Source organism: Rhincodon typus, chromosome 28 (assembly GCF_021869965.1).
Source record: "Rhincodon typus isolate 14 chromosome 28, sRhiTyp1.1, whole genome shotgun sequence".
Lineage (NCBI taxonomy): Eukaryota > Metazoa > Chordata > Chondrichthyes > Orectolobiformes > Rhincodontidae > Rhincodon > Rhincodon typus.
This window is the reverse complement of record NC_063359.1, coordinates 35,433,222-35,449,483: the sequence shown is the minus strand read 5'-3', so window position 1 is coordinate 35,449,483 and position 16,262 is coordinate 35,433,222. Positions and strand designations below refer to the sequence as shown.

The 16,262-nt window shown below is 42.0% G+C and overlaps 1 protein-coding gene across 1 annotated transcript; it reads left to right on the top strand.

The window, feature by feature from the left end:
* The first annotated feature begins 7,368 nt into the window (after positions 1–7,368).
* Positions 7,369–15,668, top strand: LOC109911506 (SLIT and NTRK-like protein 2). The gene is made up of 6 exons (XM_048613398.1): positions 7,369–7,479; positions 8,340–8,450; positions 8,657–9,190; positions 9,952–10,173; positions 15,140–15,430; positions 15,604–15,668. The coding sequence occupies exons 1-6, from the start codon at positions 7,473–7,475 to the stop codon at positions 15,666–15,668; spliced, it is 1,230 nt and encodes a 409-aa protein (XP_048469355.1). The 5' UTR covers positions 7,369–7,472.
* Positions 15,669–16,262: the final 594 nt, after the last annotated feature.

The following is a 16,262-nucleotide window of genomic DNA, read 5'->3' as shown; positions in this document are numbered from 1 at the left end:
CAACTGGACAAGTCAGATCCAGATAGCAAACTGACTTGATAGACCCTTAGTCTGTCACTGAGCATATTCATAAGAGGTGGCCGATGTACTTTTGGACAAAAAAGTTTATTACACACAATAAAAAAAAATATGTATATCTGACAATTTGGAAAGATCTTGTTTTCAACAGAAAAAGTAAGCATTCACCTGTTTTTCCCAGGAGTGTCCTCTGCAGATATTCAGTCACCCAGTGAAGAATCACTCCTATCTTCATTCTTGTATCTCTCACCCAGTTGGCAAGATCTCACGTAGTTACTTTCAGTGACTTTCTGAAAAGTCACCAGACGTGATTCTATCTGTCTCTCCTGCAATACCCTGGCACAGGTTGAAACAGAGGCTTTTCTCAAAGGAAAAAAAATGCTTTTTTTCAGTTTCCCTGGTCATTAGGAACATTCATCCTACGTTTGCACTGTGTAGTCCTGCTAGAATTTTAAGTTTCTAGGAGATCTCCCTTCATTCTTTTGAATTCCAGTGATTATTGACTTAACCAATCCATATGTCAGTCCTGCAATCCCAAGATTTAGTCTGGTATCACATTCCTACCTATTCCCGAAAGTTTTTGACTCCCTTGGTGATCAAGACGTATCTACTCTGCCTTAAAAATATTTCATGACCCCATCTCCACTGCTGGGTAAGATAATTCCAAAGGCATATAACCCTTTTGAGTTAAAATTCCTCTTCATCATCCTAAACGGGAGATGTATTATTTTTGGACTCTGTCCCCCAGTCCTGCAAGGGGAAATGACCATTCAGCACCCTCCCTGTTGAATACCCTGAGTAATTCAGTAATGTAATATACTGAGTAATGTTATGATAAGATCCCTTCGCATCTTTCTCAAATCCTATGGAGGCAGGCTCAGCCTTTCTTTATAAGATAACTCCTCTATCACAGATATCAGTTCAGTGAACATTCTGTGAACTGCTTCTAATGCATTTGCACCCTTTTTCTTAAACAAGGAGACCATAACTACATACTAGTCCAGATGAAGCCTCACCAATGGTTCATATAACTGTGTTGCAAAACATCCCCACTTTTAAATTCCATTCCTGGGCAATAAATGACAATACCTCATTTACGTTCCTAGTAACTTGCTGTAACTGCATGCCAACTCTGTGACTCAGGTGCCAGGACATTCAAGTCTACCTTCATTCGAACAGCAACTGATGGAATAATTAGCATCTCTTGGATGAATTAATCAAGTTGGACCAAATGGCCCTCCACAAATGTAACTGTCTTGTGAAATCTTTATAATTTTTTTTTAAGATGCTGTGACTGGCATTGTCTGTTTTCATTTTACCCAATTTTAGGAATTGTTTTTAATTCTAGGAGAGTCCCTGAACGTACCATCGGATGACCAAATGCATTCCACATCAAAGTGTAACAATCTTACATAGATTAATAGTGATGCAAATATTAAGTTATTTTCAATTATAAAATTGTAACTAATTATTGGGTAATTTAATGACAAATGTAAATGCCCCTTCTTTGTTTCTGTGATGTTTAGGTGTGATGGTAAAGCCCACATTTTAGGAGCATTATTCTATGGGAAACAATGTACCTTTCCTGATACCTGTCTCATGTCTGCACCACTCTGAAATTAATCAATTCAACATGTTTTGCAATGTGTTCTAGTTCCTCTGTGAACACAATTTGAATTTAAAGATTTACCAATCAAATGATTCAAGAATACATATAATTTTAAATAGAATTTTAAAAACAAGCTAATGACGTATATGTTATTAGTACTGGTGCTGCTAACCCAGTGCTCAACAGGCCAGCTAATTTAACAGTTGTAGAAAGAAGGGTACGAGGATCTTTGCAAAAAGATTATAGAAGCAAACTTCTAAAGACAGAAATAGGATTTCTAAAAGGTCATGTTTAACCAAACTTATTGAATTCTCTGAAGTAGTTTCTAAAGGATTGAGAAGAACAATGTAATGACTCTTGTACATGGATTTCAAGAAAGTATTTGATGAAGTGCCACGGAGACTAATAACAAAGATCAGTGTCTGTGCCAGAGTGGGTCAAAGACACCCATAATATACAAACTAGAGGGCTGATGCTCAGGGCACTTCTTGGGACTGGCAAAATTTGAAAAATGGATTCAGGCTATGACCAAGCTGTTCACCAGGCACATAATTGATTTGCAAAAATTGGAGTGTTATAATGGGCTAACGTTTGCAGTTGATGCTACATTTAAGATGCAAGTAAAACTGCTGAGAACGACACCAAAATACAGGAAGTCAAAAAGTAAAGGAATAAATGCCAAATTAAGTAGGGTTATGGAGTCTTGTACATCAGCTGGAGAGAGCAGATGGGGTGTCTCTGTTGTGTCACTTGGAAAGGCAGCATCTTCAACAGTGAAGCAGTCCCTCACCACTACACTGCAAATCAAGCAACTTTATGTTTAAGATTCTGAATTGGAGTACAATCCGCTACCATGTGACTTCAGCAACCACCTCCGCAGTTTATGGTACCATTATTTCTACGAGTTCGGTGCAGTATTTATTTAATTCTATAGAAATTTCACACAGCCTGTTTTGCAATTCAATGCTGGGGCATACTGAAATCGGTTTTTGATGGCTTTTGATTTACATCACAGAGGCGTCCATAATCCAGCTGCAAGTGGATTCGGTTTAGTAACCTGACTTGAGGTGGTACATGACATAAAACTAATTTGAAATGATGGTAGGGTATCTGAAGTTGGCGCAGAATGTAGTTAACCTTTTGTATGGTAATCTAAATAGAGCTACACACTCGGCCTGACCCATGGTAACCGCACTTAAGAATTAATTAACAAGATTCAAAAAGTTGATAAAATGTTCCCGCTTGTTGGCACTGACTGGAATATTGATGAAAATGAAGAGGATGTATTGAGTAAGGAATTTCTGAAACAAATGCAGAAAATGCTGAGAATGCTTGTCGGTGTGAACAGCAATACCAAATAAGAATTGCTGAATATTTTATCACTCGGGATATGTGTTGATAAAGGGCAGTGTCAATATTTGCTAAACAGTCTCAGCTTCTATGTGCTGGAAAATGTTAATGATTTTAGAGGTTTATATTGACATGCTTAGTTAATTTTGTGGGTTTTTTTTAAGCATTGTATTGAAAGAAATGACATCTAACACACCTCCACTGTGGGACCCCCACTGAGAAATTTCCAGTTCAAACGAGTTCTTTGGAATGATTGAGGAGGATTTGTTGAAGTCATATTCACATATTGTTATGGGAACCTCGAAAGACAACATAAAACCTGTAGACTGAGTAAGCCCAGGGGGGTGGCTAATGAGGGTCCAGCAACAAGTTAATGATTTGTTGCATTGCAGTTAATATCCAATAATGTGTACAATTCTGATGATAAATTTTTATATGTCTCGTTGGGGTGATCACCTTATCCAGAGGATGAGTGTGTAACATTGGCCCTGCTGACACTGCACAGGCGCAATCATCATTTGTAGGGGAAAGCAATGGCCTCGTGGCATTATCGCTGGACTGTTAATCCAGAGAACCAAGTATTGATTTGGAACCTGGGTTTGAATCCTGACATGGCAGATGGTGGAATTTGAATTCACTAAAAATCTGGAATTAGAAGTCTAATGATGACCACCAAACTATTGTCGATTATCAGGAGAAAAAAACCCATCAGGTTTTTAGGAAGAAAACTCATCCTTACCTGGTCTGGCTTACATGTGACTCCAGACCCACAGCAATGTAGTTGACTCTTAACTGTCACATGGGCAATAAATGCTGGCCTAGCCACTGATGTCCTCATTATGTGAAAGCTTTTTTGAAGAAAATTCAAATGACTGGGAACCAATTGTGGAAACATTACTGGAATGGGGAAAAATCTAGCTCTGACTCCTTTTAGGAGGAAGAGAAATGGAGTTCTTAAAAACATCAAACCCGCAACCTTTTGATCTGAGATGGACTAGCCACTAATTAAGCTTCAGCTTATACTGTTAGAGACTTTTAACACAGCTCCTGGATAAAAAGTCATAAAAATATTTCACCGTCACCATTGTATTCTTTTGAAGAAGATCCGAGTTGTTGAATATGGATAATCCAGCTGAAACTCTTGATCCAAAAGCCTAAGAAACCAAATAGTATTGAAAATAGGAGTCCTGTGCAGATTTTGGATTGATCAAGGAATTGGTTGCATTATCATGGATAGAGAGTTATTAATAAAAGCCCCAAGGGTCAGTGCTTACATGAGTTGCTCGTTATCCAAGGTTTGAATGAAGGTGATACAGGAACTGCCTGCACATTTCGCTGATAATGCTAAGATATGTGACAGTCTAGGAATGTAGAAGTGGAAAGTAGATCGTTTGCCAGCAGATCTGGCTATTATGACGAATTGGCTGACTCTTGGCAGATGTCATTGTAATAAATGTAACATTATACGTGTGGATGGTGCCAGGTCCGTATATGTGTTCATCCTGATGCATTACATCTTCCAGTGTGCTTGCTGAAGAGGCAGCCATGGATGTGGTCATATATGAATCACTGAAAGACCCCTAAACTGGCATTGCAAGACTACTGCACGAGCAAATAGTGGTATGAATTGCTAGGATGGATGTATACAAAATATTAGACTGTTTCTGTTTATGAAGTAATTGGTGCAAACAAAAAGATGGCCGTGAAAATGATCACCTGTACACGTATGAATGAGCCCATTGAGGTCAGTTAATGGTGATAGATGTCCCTGAGCCATTATCTACTTGCAGTCCATTCTGGGCCTAAAACGACATGGTCTGCACAGGTACAAATGGCCTAATTGAATCTGAATTTCCACTGCCCACAGGAGCCTATAACTGAGAATCTTAGACTAAGGCCAAAGGGTGTTTAAGTATTGTTGACCATTGACCAGCCGGGCAGCTCCTCATAGTGAGCTTAGGAGAGAGAGTGGCTCAGAGCTGGATGAGGACTTGGGCAGAGAGAGAGGGCTGATGGTGGTGGCAGCACAGAGAAGCCCCCATCTCCTTTCCACTTGGAAGGCAGCTGCATTGTACCTTCTAGCAGTGATGTTCTACAAAACACAGCTTTTTGTACATGGCTTTATTCAGGCCTTAAGCTGAATGCTGCATGTATGTTCTGGTGCATGCTGGCTGCATCGCAATACCTGCTTCTATTAATATAAAACAAAGGACTACAGATGCTGGAGATGTCTGGAAGAAGAACAGAAGTTCTGGGAGAAACTCAGCAGATCTGGCAGCATCTGTGGAGAGGGAAACAGAGTTAATGTTTCGAGTCCAGTGACACTTCTTCAGACTTGAGAGCAGCTAGGAAAAGGTACAGTTTATATTGATGGGGAAGGTGGATGAAGGAATGAGTGGCTAGTTGGAGATGGCATGAACACCACCTTCCATGTCTAGTACCCGCCCCCACACAACATGCACTGCCATGATATCGGCTGCTTTCAGTACATCCAATCCATTTTGCACCAACTTACAGGGCCAGTGATCACCTGATTCAGCTTTTCTTCTTCCCAGGTTTACTATCAACAATCTGTCTGTCTGCCTGACTTCTCCCTCTCGCGTGCGCTCACGCTCTCTCGCTCTCGCTAACGTGCTCTCGCTCTCTCCCCACAGATGCTCCAGACCTGTTGAGTTTCTCCAGCATTTTCTGTTCTTGTTGCTTCTGTTAATATCTTCTCTGGATCTATCCCTCTGCAACCTTTACCACTCTGTTTCTCCTTTGCGCTATGATGCATTGACACAGAAACCAGAAGCAGGAATAGGTCATTCGGCCCTTCGAGCCTGCTGATGATCCAACTCAGTCCCCTGTTCCTGTTTTATTCCCACACCCTTTAGCCCTAAGAACTGTGAACGCTTTTAGATAATGTTTTAGCCTCTACCATTTTTGGTGGCAGAGAATTCCTCATCACCTTCTGGGTGAAAAAAGTCTTCATCCTGTGATCTGTACCTTTTTTCTTTCAGTTCCATTTGTCCCTCCTCAGTTTTTGTACAGTGTAAAACCCATCACTTTTTCCACATCTCTGCAGTTCTGAAGAAGAATCATATTAGACTTGAAACGTTAACTCTCTTCCTCTCTCCACAGATGTAGCCAGATGGTTGAAGTTTCTGCAGCACTTCCTGTTTTTATTGTCAATTTCCTGCATCTGCTGTTTTAGTTGAGATAATCCCAAGGGCCAGGGTCTGATTCAAGTCCCACCACTGCAGTGGCTGGAATGTAGATTACAGTCACAATATCTGCAAATGAAGACTGGTTCGGGAATCTATCATCCAATTGTTATTTAAAATAAAAATTATCTGGTTCACTAATGACCTTCAAGGAAGGAAATCTGCCATCCTTACCTGATCTGTCCTACATGTGACTCCAGACCAACAGCAAGGTGGTTGACTCTTAACTGCTCTGTGAAATGACTGACAAACCAGTTCAAGGGCAACTAAAGATGGGCAACAAATGCTGGCCTTGCCAGTGACATTCACATCCCATAAAAGAATAAAATCAGTCTCAGTATATGGGATATTTGACTGGGGGTAGGAATACAGAACATGAATGTAACATTTTCAAGCATGGCACTAAGTTAAGTGCTACAGTAAGCATCTCTACAGGATGAGCCGTTGATTGTGGAGCTGTTTTGTAGATGAGAGCAGATGTTCCTTCGCTGAACTTCCTGACTTTTATTTAATCCCTCCTGATCAGTTAAGTGACCACAAAAATCTAACAATATTTCACGTTGCAAGGATCCAATTTATTGGAACAAAAGCTTCCCCAACTTTGAAAAGGTGATGAAGTTTCATGTCCATTTGTCACTGTAATGCCCTCACTCTGGTCAGCTGTCTAGCATACTCTGGGTTTTTTTTTGTGCCTAGTCTCGATGCTTCTGTAGAGTGTACGATTGTGGCCATAAATACTGATTGCTCAGCTGCAGCTAAAGTTTACAGTTTCTCTTCTGTGGTGATTTTTATTTTCATTGAATTGTGCAATTTCCTTCCAATGTGAGTGGGTATTTGCCAGTTGATGAGATTTAAGGTCAGACCATCCGTGGGTGTCTACAGCAGTGATTGATTCATCAAGCTATACCATGACAAAGCCACAGAACAAACTGTCATTTAAATGCATCCGAAGGCATGACCATCTTTCCCATCAATTGGTTACGCAGTGGAATTACCTCAGTGTGTGTGAGCTTACCCAGGGAAACAAGGTCCCCTGCAGATAGAAGCACATACACCACTGCTCATGCAGAGGAACAGAGTATCCATGGTTACAGAAGCCAGACCAACACATACCTGTTGAAACAAGCTTTTGTGCGGTTGAATTCACGAGATGGATCACTCTGTCCTTCAGAGTTTGCACAGAGTCTCAAAGTCTCTGATACCATCTCGGTGTGCCAGCTTGTGAAGTGGCAGAAGGCAGCTTCTTCCAGATACTTCTGATGCCGCAGACCGTGTAAGAAACAGGAAATATGAATTGTAAGTGGTTCCATGGAAATGCCCAGGTTGTAAATTCCTTACGCTAACTAAAATTGAGCATCATAGAGCACTGAAACTGATCCTTCGGTTTGTTGAGATTGTTTGTCTTATGCTGACTATATGGACTTCACATCATTTTGATGCAATGATTTTCATGTTTCTGTCATCTGTTTTGATTCCTTGAGCTTATTAAGCTGACCTTAACCCTATCAAAATGCTGGTTGGAAATGTTTAAAGCTGATTTTGAGTTCCATTCTAATTGTACAGCACACCCATTCTCCAATAGGAAGGTGAAGTGCTGAAAAGATGAGAATCGAACCAGGAGAACTGTTCCACCATTTTCCATTGGTGGGTGGGCAAAACCCATGGTTCAGGTGGGTACAGGCCCAGGACCTGAAATCCACTGTAAAAGAGATTCTTGGTATCATCTCCCTGTCACCTCTCCTCAGTGTTTTTTACAGCAGTCATGAACAATATTTCTAATTTAACCAGTTCAGACATGTTATCTGGAGCAAGTGGGACTTGAAACCAGGCCTTCTTGCCCAGAAATGGGGACATTACCGTGGCACCACAAGCGCAATAATTATACACTGTCAGTTCACGATTAAATGTCCAAATTTCAGTTCTGAAGAAGTGTCATTGAACTCCAGACATTTTGTTTCTCTCTCCACAGATGCTGCCAGAACTGCTGAGTTTCTCCAGCATTATCTGTTTTTAAACAAGTAACTGAGTCTGTCCTCTTCAATCAGGCACAAAGCCCTCTTTGTGTCCCTCAGATTCTTCAATTGGTTCCAAATGCAACCTGGTGTCTTATCTCTTCTGATGATTTATGTGGTTGACTTGTATGCTGTTTCCTCCAGTGTCACTGTCTGCATTTTGTGTTTGGGCCTTACTCATTGCTTCAAGCTGTGAAGGCAGAACCCCTTGTACAGCAGCAAACGATGTATTTGTCTGCACCACGATACCAAATGGTAAGTACGGATGTGAAAAATAAAATTATTTTCTGCAAATCATACTGTAATGGATTGGGTGCATTTTTTCAAACTGTGCACTCAAAATTTAGGAAATACATTTGGAAAATGTTTGACAGCTGCTTTTAAAGAAAGTACCGTAAGTATTAACTCTTTTAGAACGCAAGCTAAAAATTGAATTATTTTTGGAATCTTTTATCTTTCAGCTTCGTTCTATCCCCCCAACTTAAAACATCTTGTTTTTGTGGTGCTGAGTGGGTTTGAGTCAATCAACAATACAATGCTCAGCAGTTTAAACCTGAACTCTGTGACAAACCTGACAGTATCCAACAGTGATATCGCCAGCATTGAGCAAGGAGCCTTTGATTCTTTCCTCCAACTCACTGGCCTGAATCTAAATGGTAACAAACTCTCAAATATCAATGCTGCTTGGTTTTTTGACGCTGCCGGCCTGATTAGCCTTTCCCTGTCCAGAAACAGAATTCAGGCAATTGGAGTAGACACCCTGTCCCGTTTCTCCAATCTGGTTGAACTTTACCTCTCTCAGAATAAGATAAACACAATAGCTGACCAGAGTCTCCGTGGGAATTTGAAGCTCTCCATTCTGGACCTCTCCAGCAATAAGCTGGTTTTCCTGACGGAACAGGCTTTGGCAGGGCCAAATCTCCAGAGGATCAGTCTTCACACCAATCCTTGGAGTTGTTTGTGTGAACATGCAGATTGGATGTCCTTTCTGAGAGGTAACTTGTTTTAATTAATGAGGTTGTACTGACTCTTGCTAATCAGGTAACTGTTTTGATGAAGGGTCACTGGACGTGAAACATTAATGCTATTTTTCTCTCTCCAGATGCTGCCAGACCTTAGTTTATCTGGTGCTTTCTGTTTACATTAGCAAACTTAGGAATGTTTTAATACTTAATTTCATACTATGAAAATGATTCAATTTCTCAGGCTTAGCAAAGAACATGCCATTATGTCATTGAATGAATAAATCAATATGTGATGCAATCTTCAGAACATGTTCTCTCCCCTGTCTTTCCCAACTATCTAACCTAACTTTTTCTGTCCCCTCTCCTGTTTGTCTGCCTTCCACTCTACAGACTTTCCAAAAGCCTGCTTTGTTGACCTTTCTTGTTGCTTCTCAAGGATCTTTAGACCCTTTCACCCAGAATTCAAGATTTTTGAAAAGCACTATTCATCAAGTTTTTTTTTCATGTTAATGTTGTGTTAATTTTCATTGGAGATTATAAAAAGAGAATGTTGCAAACGTGTTGAAAAATCATTGGAATATATATCATGAAAGGTGATCATGTCATTGGAGCCTTGAACTTTGAACTGTAGTACAAATTATGTTTTCAAATGTTATTCAGTTTTGGTTCTGTCTTGTGCACATCCAAAGTTATTTGAAGTTTAAGTTTCACAAGAACTTTTGAAACGTCCTGCATTGATTGAAAATGTTGAGCTGGGTCTCTCTGAACAATTGTACCATCACTATTTCCAGATCTCAACAATAACTCTGTGTTGGTGCAAGGATGTTCTGTTACTTGCAATGATCCCCCCAACTTGAAGGGAATCCCTGTCTGGAATGCATCTGATTTTGCCTGCGCAGTGACTACAAGCACAACCTGGTCTGATCAACACACAGAACCTCACAAACTCCACCCAATGTTACTGGGGCTCCTGGGTATGTTAAAGCAGATTTTTGTTGTACAAGTGTTTTTATGTAATAAAAACCAATAAGTTCCAGGTAAATGTGAAAGGTGGTTGCGTTTTTTTTAAAGGAACGATGTGCATTTGTGTATTGCTGGTAAAAAGACCCATTTTGTCAAAGATTTTCGTCTCACACTCATTGGGCCAATTTGTAAGTAGTACCAATGTAGAGGGCAAACAACATAATAGAGGATAGTATTGAATGGTTGTCTAGTTGACCTGGTAGGTGTAATGCCATAGAGACTGCCTAAGTTAATGATGACTGACGGTTCACATAGAGCTGACAACACCTTCCCAAATCAAAAACCAAAGAACTGCGGATGCTGGAAATCAGGAACAAAACAGAAATCGCTGGGGAATTTCAACAGGTCTGGCAGCAACTGTGAAGATAGAACGCAGACTTAATATTTTGGGTCTAGTGACCCTTCTTCAGAACTGAATATAGCTGGGAAAAGGTTTGTATATACACTGATGATGGGTTGGGGAGATGGGGGAGCAACTCTGTGGGAAGCTAGAGAAATGATTGCTGGGTCCCTTGCTGAGATATTTGTATCATCGAGAGCCACAGGTGAGGTGCTGGAAGAGTGGAGGTTGACTGATGTGGTGCCACTATTTAAGAAAGGTGGTAAGGAAAAGTCAGGGAACTAGAGATCGATGAGCCTGACATCGCTGGTGGGCAATTTGTTGGAGGGAGTCCTGAGGGACACGATTTACGTGTATTTAGAAAGGCAAGGACTGATTAGGTATAGTCAACATGGCTTTGTGTGGGAAATCATGTCTCATGAACTTGATTGCATTTTTTGAAGAAGTAATGAAGAGGATTGATGAGGGCAGAGTAGTGGATGTGATCTATATGGACTTCAGTGAGACATTTGACAAGTTTCCTCATGGTGGACTGGTTAGCAAGATGCCATGGAAAAAAGGGACAACTTAGCCATTAGGATACTGAACTGGCTCAAAGGTAGAAGACAGAGGGTGGTGGTGGAGGGTTGCTTTTCAGACTGGAGGCCTATGACCAGCGGTATTCCACAAGGATCGGTGCTGGGTCCACTGTTTTTTGTCATTTATATAAACGATTTGGATGTGAATATAGGAGGTATAGTTCGTAAATTTGCAGATCACACTAAAATTGGAGGTGTAGTGGACAGCAAAGAAGGTTACCTCAGAGTACAATGGGATCTTGATCAGATGGGCCAATGGGCCAAGGAGTGGCAGATGGAGTTTAATTTAGATGAATGTGAGGTGCTGCATTTTGGAAAGGCAAATCAAGGCAGGGCTTATACACATCCTGGGGAGTGTTGCTGAACAAAGAGTCCTTGGAGTGCAGGTTCATAGTTCCTTGAAACTGGAGTCGCAGGTAGACAGGATAGTGAAGAAGGCATTTGGTATGCTTGCCTTTATTGGTCAGTGCATTGAGTGTAGGAGTTGGGAGGTCATTTTGCAACTCTACAGGATATTGGTTAGGCCACTTTTGGAATACTACATGCAATTGTGGCCTCCCTGCTATTGGAAGGATGTTGTGAAACTTGACAGGGTTCAGAAAAGATTTATAAGGATGTTGCTTGGAGGATTTGAGCTACAGGGAGAGGCTGAATAGTCTGAGGCTGAGGGGTGACCTTATAGAAGTTTGTAAAATCGTGGAGGGCATGGATATGGTGAATAGCCAAGGTCTATACCCTGGGAGTCCAAAACTAGACTGCATAGGTTTAAGATGAGAGGGGAGATATTTGAAAGGGTCCCAAGGGGAAACTTTTTCATGCAGAGGGTGGTGCGTGTATGGAATGAGCTGCCAGAGGAAGTGGTGGAGGCTGGTACAATTACAACATTTAAATGGCATCTGGATGAGTATATGAATAGGAAGGGTTTAGAGGGATATGGGCCAAATACTGGCCAATGGGACTAGATTAATTTAGGATATCTGGTCGGCATGGGTAAGTTGGACTGAAGAGTCTGTTTCTTTGCTGTATGACTCTGACTCCATGACAGTCACTTGAGGTTGGAATTGAACCCAGGTCCCTGGCACTGTGCTAACCATTGAGCCACCATGCCACCCTGTAGGTGGAGATGGAGCCCAGAGAGAGAGAAACAGAAAAAACAGTTGGGCAGACAAAGGAAAGGGTAAAGGTCAGCCTGGGAGAATGAATAGCTGCTCATGAGGACCATTAGTAGCTAACAATGGCTTGGTTATGATAGGAGCCCATGTGATGACAAGGCCTGCTGTGTGGGGATTGGGGTTTGGACACGGGAAAAGCTGCTCAGGTCCTAAAATTGTGGCACTCCATGTTGAGTCCTGAAAGGGTTTCCAAGCGGAAAATGAGTTGTTATTCTTCCAGCTTGTGCTGAGCTTTGCTGGAGCACTGTAGCAACCCTGAGACAGAGATATGTTGGCCAGGGAGCACGGTGGTGTGTTGAAGTGGCAGGCAGCCTGAAGCTTAAGGTGTTTTTTTTTCCCTCCAAGACAGAATGTAGGTGCTCTGCAAAGTGGTCACCCAGTATGCATTTTATCTCCCCGATGTAGAGTATACCACATTGTGAGCAACAAATAGACAAGATTGAGTGAAGTGGAGGTAAATCACTGTTTCACCCTGGGGCCTTGGAGGGTGAGGAGGGAGGAAGTAAATGGGCAGGTTTTGCAATTGAATGGGAATGTGCCATGATGACATGGTTACATCCTGACCAATCAGCATCTACTTGCCAATCAATCAGCACTGTCCTCCTGTTCAGTGTAATTGGTGTTTTCCCTTTCCTTTGATGCTTCCTACGGATTGCTGTGATGAGTACAAGATGAAGAGCTTTGGCAAAACGTGACTGTTTTTCCAGCAATGCACAAGTACTGAGCTACCAAATGTTGATCTTCCAGCAGTTTTTCCAGTGTGGATAATGGACGTGGCTGGTTCTGATTAGTACTGACTGGGGAGAGGGTATCACCAACTCCATCTCCAGTCTGGGTAGCTGATCTGAATCAAAGCCACCCATCAGCTTGTTAAAACTGATGTCAGTGTTTCTGAGCTGAGAAGGGAGGGGAGTGAGTGAACCGTCATTCCTGCTCCTGATCAATGCTCGTTGCACCCAACAGCATAGATGAAGGGGACAGGCTGGGTCAGCTTGACAATCAACATTCACCCTTGAGGCACAAGAATGTACAATTATAACTTTGATCTGATACTTTCTATACTTACAGCACCTTCACTAAAAAGGGAGACTGGGAAGAAATACTTGTGATCCTGGTGTTGACTGTGAGCATGCCTGCAACTGGTAAAGCACAAAGCAAATTATGAAGGAAAATCTGAAAGACATTTAAACTGCTCTTTCTCCACCACATGGGAATGAAACCTGTGACTCAGTCTCCTATTGGACTTTCTGTATATAGTGATGGCTGGCTCTATGATGTGATGCGCATTTCTGCCCTTTCCCTTATGTCCTTTGCTGCTAATTTTTTTTTATTCATTCATGGGATGTGGGCGTCACTGGCTGGACCTGCATTTATTGCCCATCCCTAATTGCCCAGGGGGCAGTTTAAGAGTCAACCACATTGCTGTGGGACTAGTCATGTGTAGGCCAGGCCAGGCCAGGTAAGGAGGGCAGTTTCCTTCCCTATGGGACATTAGTGAACCAGACATGTTTTTCTGACAATTGACAATGGATTCATGGTCATCATCAGATTCTTAATGTCAAATTTTTATTGAATTTGAATTCCACAATCTGCCATGCCAGGATTCCAACCCAGGTCCCTAGAGCATAACTTGGATTAACAATCCAGCAATAATACCACTAGGCCATCACCTCCCCATTGCCTCATTTCCTTCCCTATCATCTATGTGCATTGGTGATCCAATAGATACATAAATTGAAAATTTGGGCAAAGGTCTCTTCTCTCTGCACGAGCCTGTGATTTAAATGAACGTGACGGGTTGATAGTGACCCAGTTCCTTTCAGCACAGGATCTCATTTTCACTCAGTGGGCCAGTGAAATGGGAATTTGAATACAAGAGCAAGGAGCTTATGACGGAGCTGTGAACAGCATTAGTGAGGCCACAGCTGGAGTACAGCGTGTAATTCTGGTTGCCACGCTATGAAAAGGATGTGCGTACACACAGGAGAGGGTGGCAGAGGAGATTCACCTGGGCTGGAGTGTTTCCGCAATGAAGAGAGACTAGATAGGCTGGGGTTAATTTCCGAAGAATAAGAGAAGGCTGACTGAAGAGTGCACAACTATGAGGGGCATAGACAGGACAGATGGGAAGAACTGTTTACACTTAGTAGAATGATCAGTAACCGGGGGCATGGTTTTAAGATAAGGCGCAGGAGGCTTAGAACAAAGTTAAGGAAATTTTTTTTTCATCCAGAGCATGGTGAATATCTGGAACTCTCACTGCCTGAAAGGTGGGAGAGGGAGGAACCCTCAGTATTTAAAGAACTATTTAGATGAAGACTTGGAATACCATTTCATACAAGGATATGGTGTGAAGTGCTAGAAAATGGGATTAGAATAGTCAGATAGATGTTTGATGACTGGCACAGATGTGATGGACTGAATGGCCTCTTTCTGTGCTGTTAAAAACTGTCTGACTCTAAACGAGGAGTTCACACTGGTGGTGTTGGACTGTGGGATTAATGTTAATTTGATTTATTCAGCCCCATTCTACTTCACTGCCTGCTTCCTTGATTTCCTTAGATCCCAAAGATCCATCATCCTCAGCCTTAAATCTGTATGTCGGAGCAGGGACAGAGATGTGCAGATTATAATAGAGCCAGCATCAGATTACCATGCAGTCATCATCTTCTGATAAACCAATAACACCAAATAGGAGAAGCTGGGATAAGTTTCACTCCCGTATGTCAGAGGAAATAGTGCAGTCTGATTTTACTTTGTAATTTTGTTTGTCTGGCAAGGTGAAGGATGGGATTTTAAATTGAGCAGTCAACGGCAAGCTGGTCAACTTTTCTCACGAATTGAGTGTAACTGTGTTTCTGTGCAGGGCTGCTCTTCTTGCTGCTGCTGTTTCTGTTTCTGTTTCTGTTGGTGAAAAGGAAACAAGAGAAGGAGCAGGTAAAACCAGATGGGCAAGAGACCAATCAACAGGAAAAACACCCTCAGCGGGAATCTGCCAAAGAGAATTTCTCAAAGGATCACCAGTCCGCGCCTCATGCTGGAGTAGAAGTGATTAATTCTGAGTCGTGTGCTGCTGTGCGGAAGAAACGAGATGAGTTTGCACCAGTGACAATGTCAGGGGCTCAGCAGGATGGCGAACATGCTCAGTTAACAAAAGGTGACCAGGAAGTTCTGTGCACCACAAACACATCTATCATTTCATCATTTTCTGAGGATTGGGCAGGTTTTCCAAGCAAGAAATTTGTACAAAGTAACCAGGAAATGGAAAAACACGACAGCATCCCATCGCAAGGGAGCTTTGATCCATCACTGACAGTCTTTGTGGAACAGTCAGGATCAGCTCTGAATTCCAAATCAGTAAGCAATCCAACAGCATTGGACAAGCCGTTCTTTAAGAACCTGGGAAGGACTGATGGAGCCAAGCAGGATAGGAATGGAAATGGCAAACCTGTAGGAATGATCCTACCACTGTCCAAAACGTCAACTGGGAATGACACCACCTGTCCAAACTTGAATTCAGATGAGGACTTGTCTTCATTGGCAAATATATCAAGAGGCCCACAAGGAGCAGACAGATTAATCCACGATGAAGCTGATGATGTATGCGATTCAAGTATGGACTTCACAAGCCGTCTGACCACAAGACAACACGACAAGGTAAGTGTGACCCCATCGAAAGACGGAAGCCAAAGAAATGCTGGAAATTCCATAGGAAGAGTTGTGGGTGACAGAGGAGCAGAGCCAAGGCCAAAGGTTGATGCGATTGATCTGAAGAGTGAAGCCAATTTTGGAGAAAGTAACCAGACTTCAACTATAAGGGAAGACATGTCAATGACTAAAAGGTTGAGAAGAGGACGACTCGGCTCTGAGATAGAGGTTTTTCCAGGCACAAGATGTGATGCTATGATACCAGCCACACCAAACAGTGAACAAACAGTGAGTACAAGCTCCCCAACCAAAGAGAAATCCTCCCGGAGCAGTGAATATGG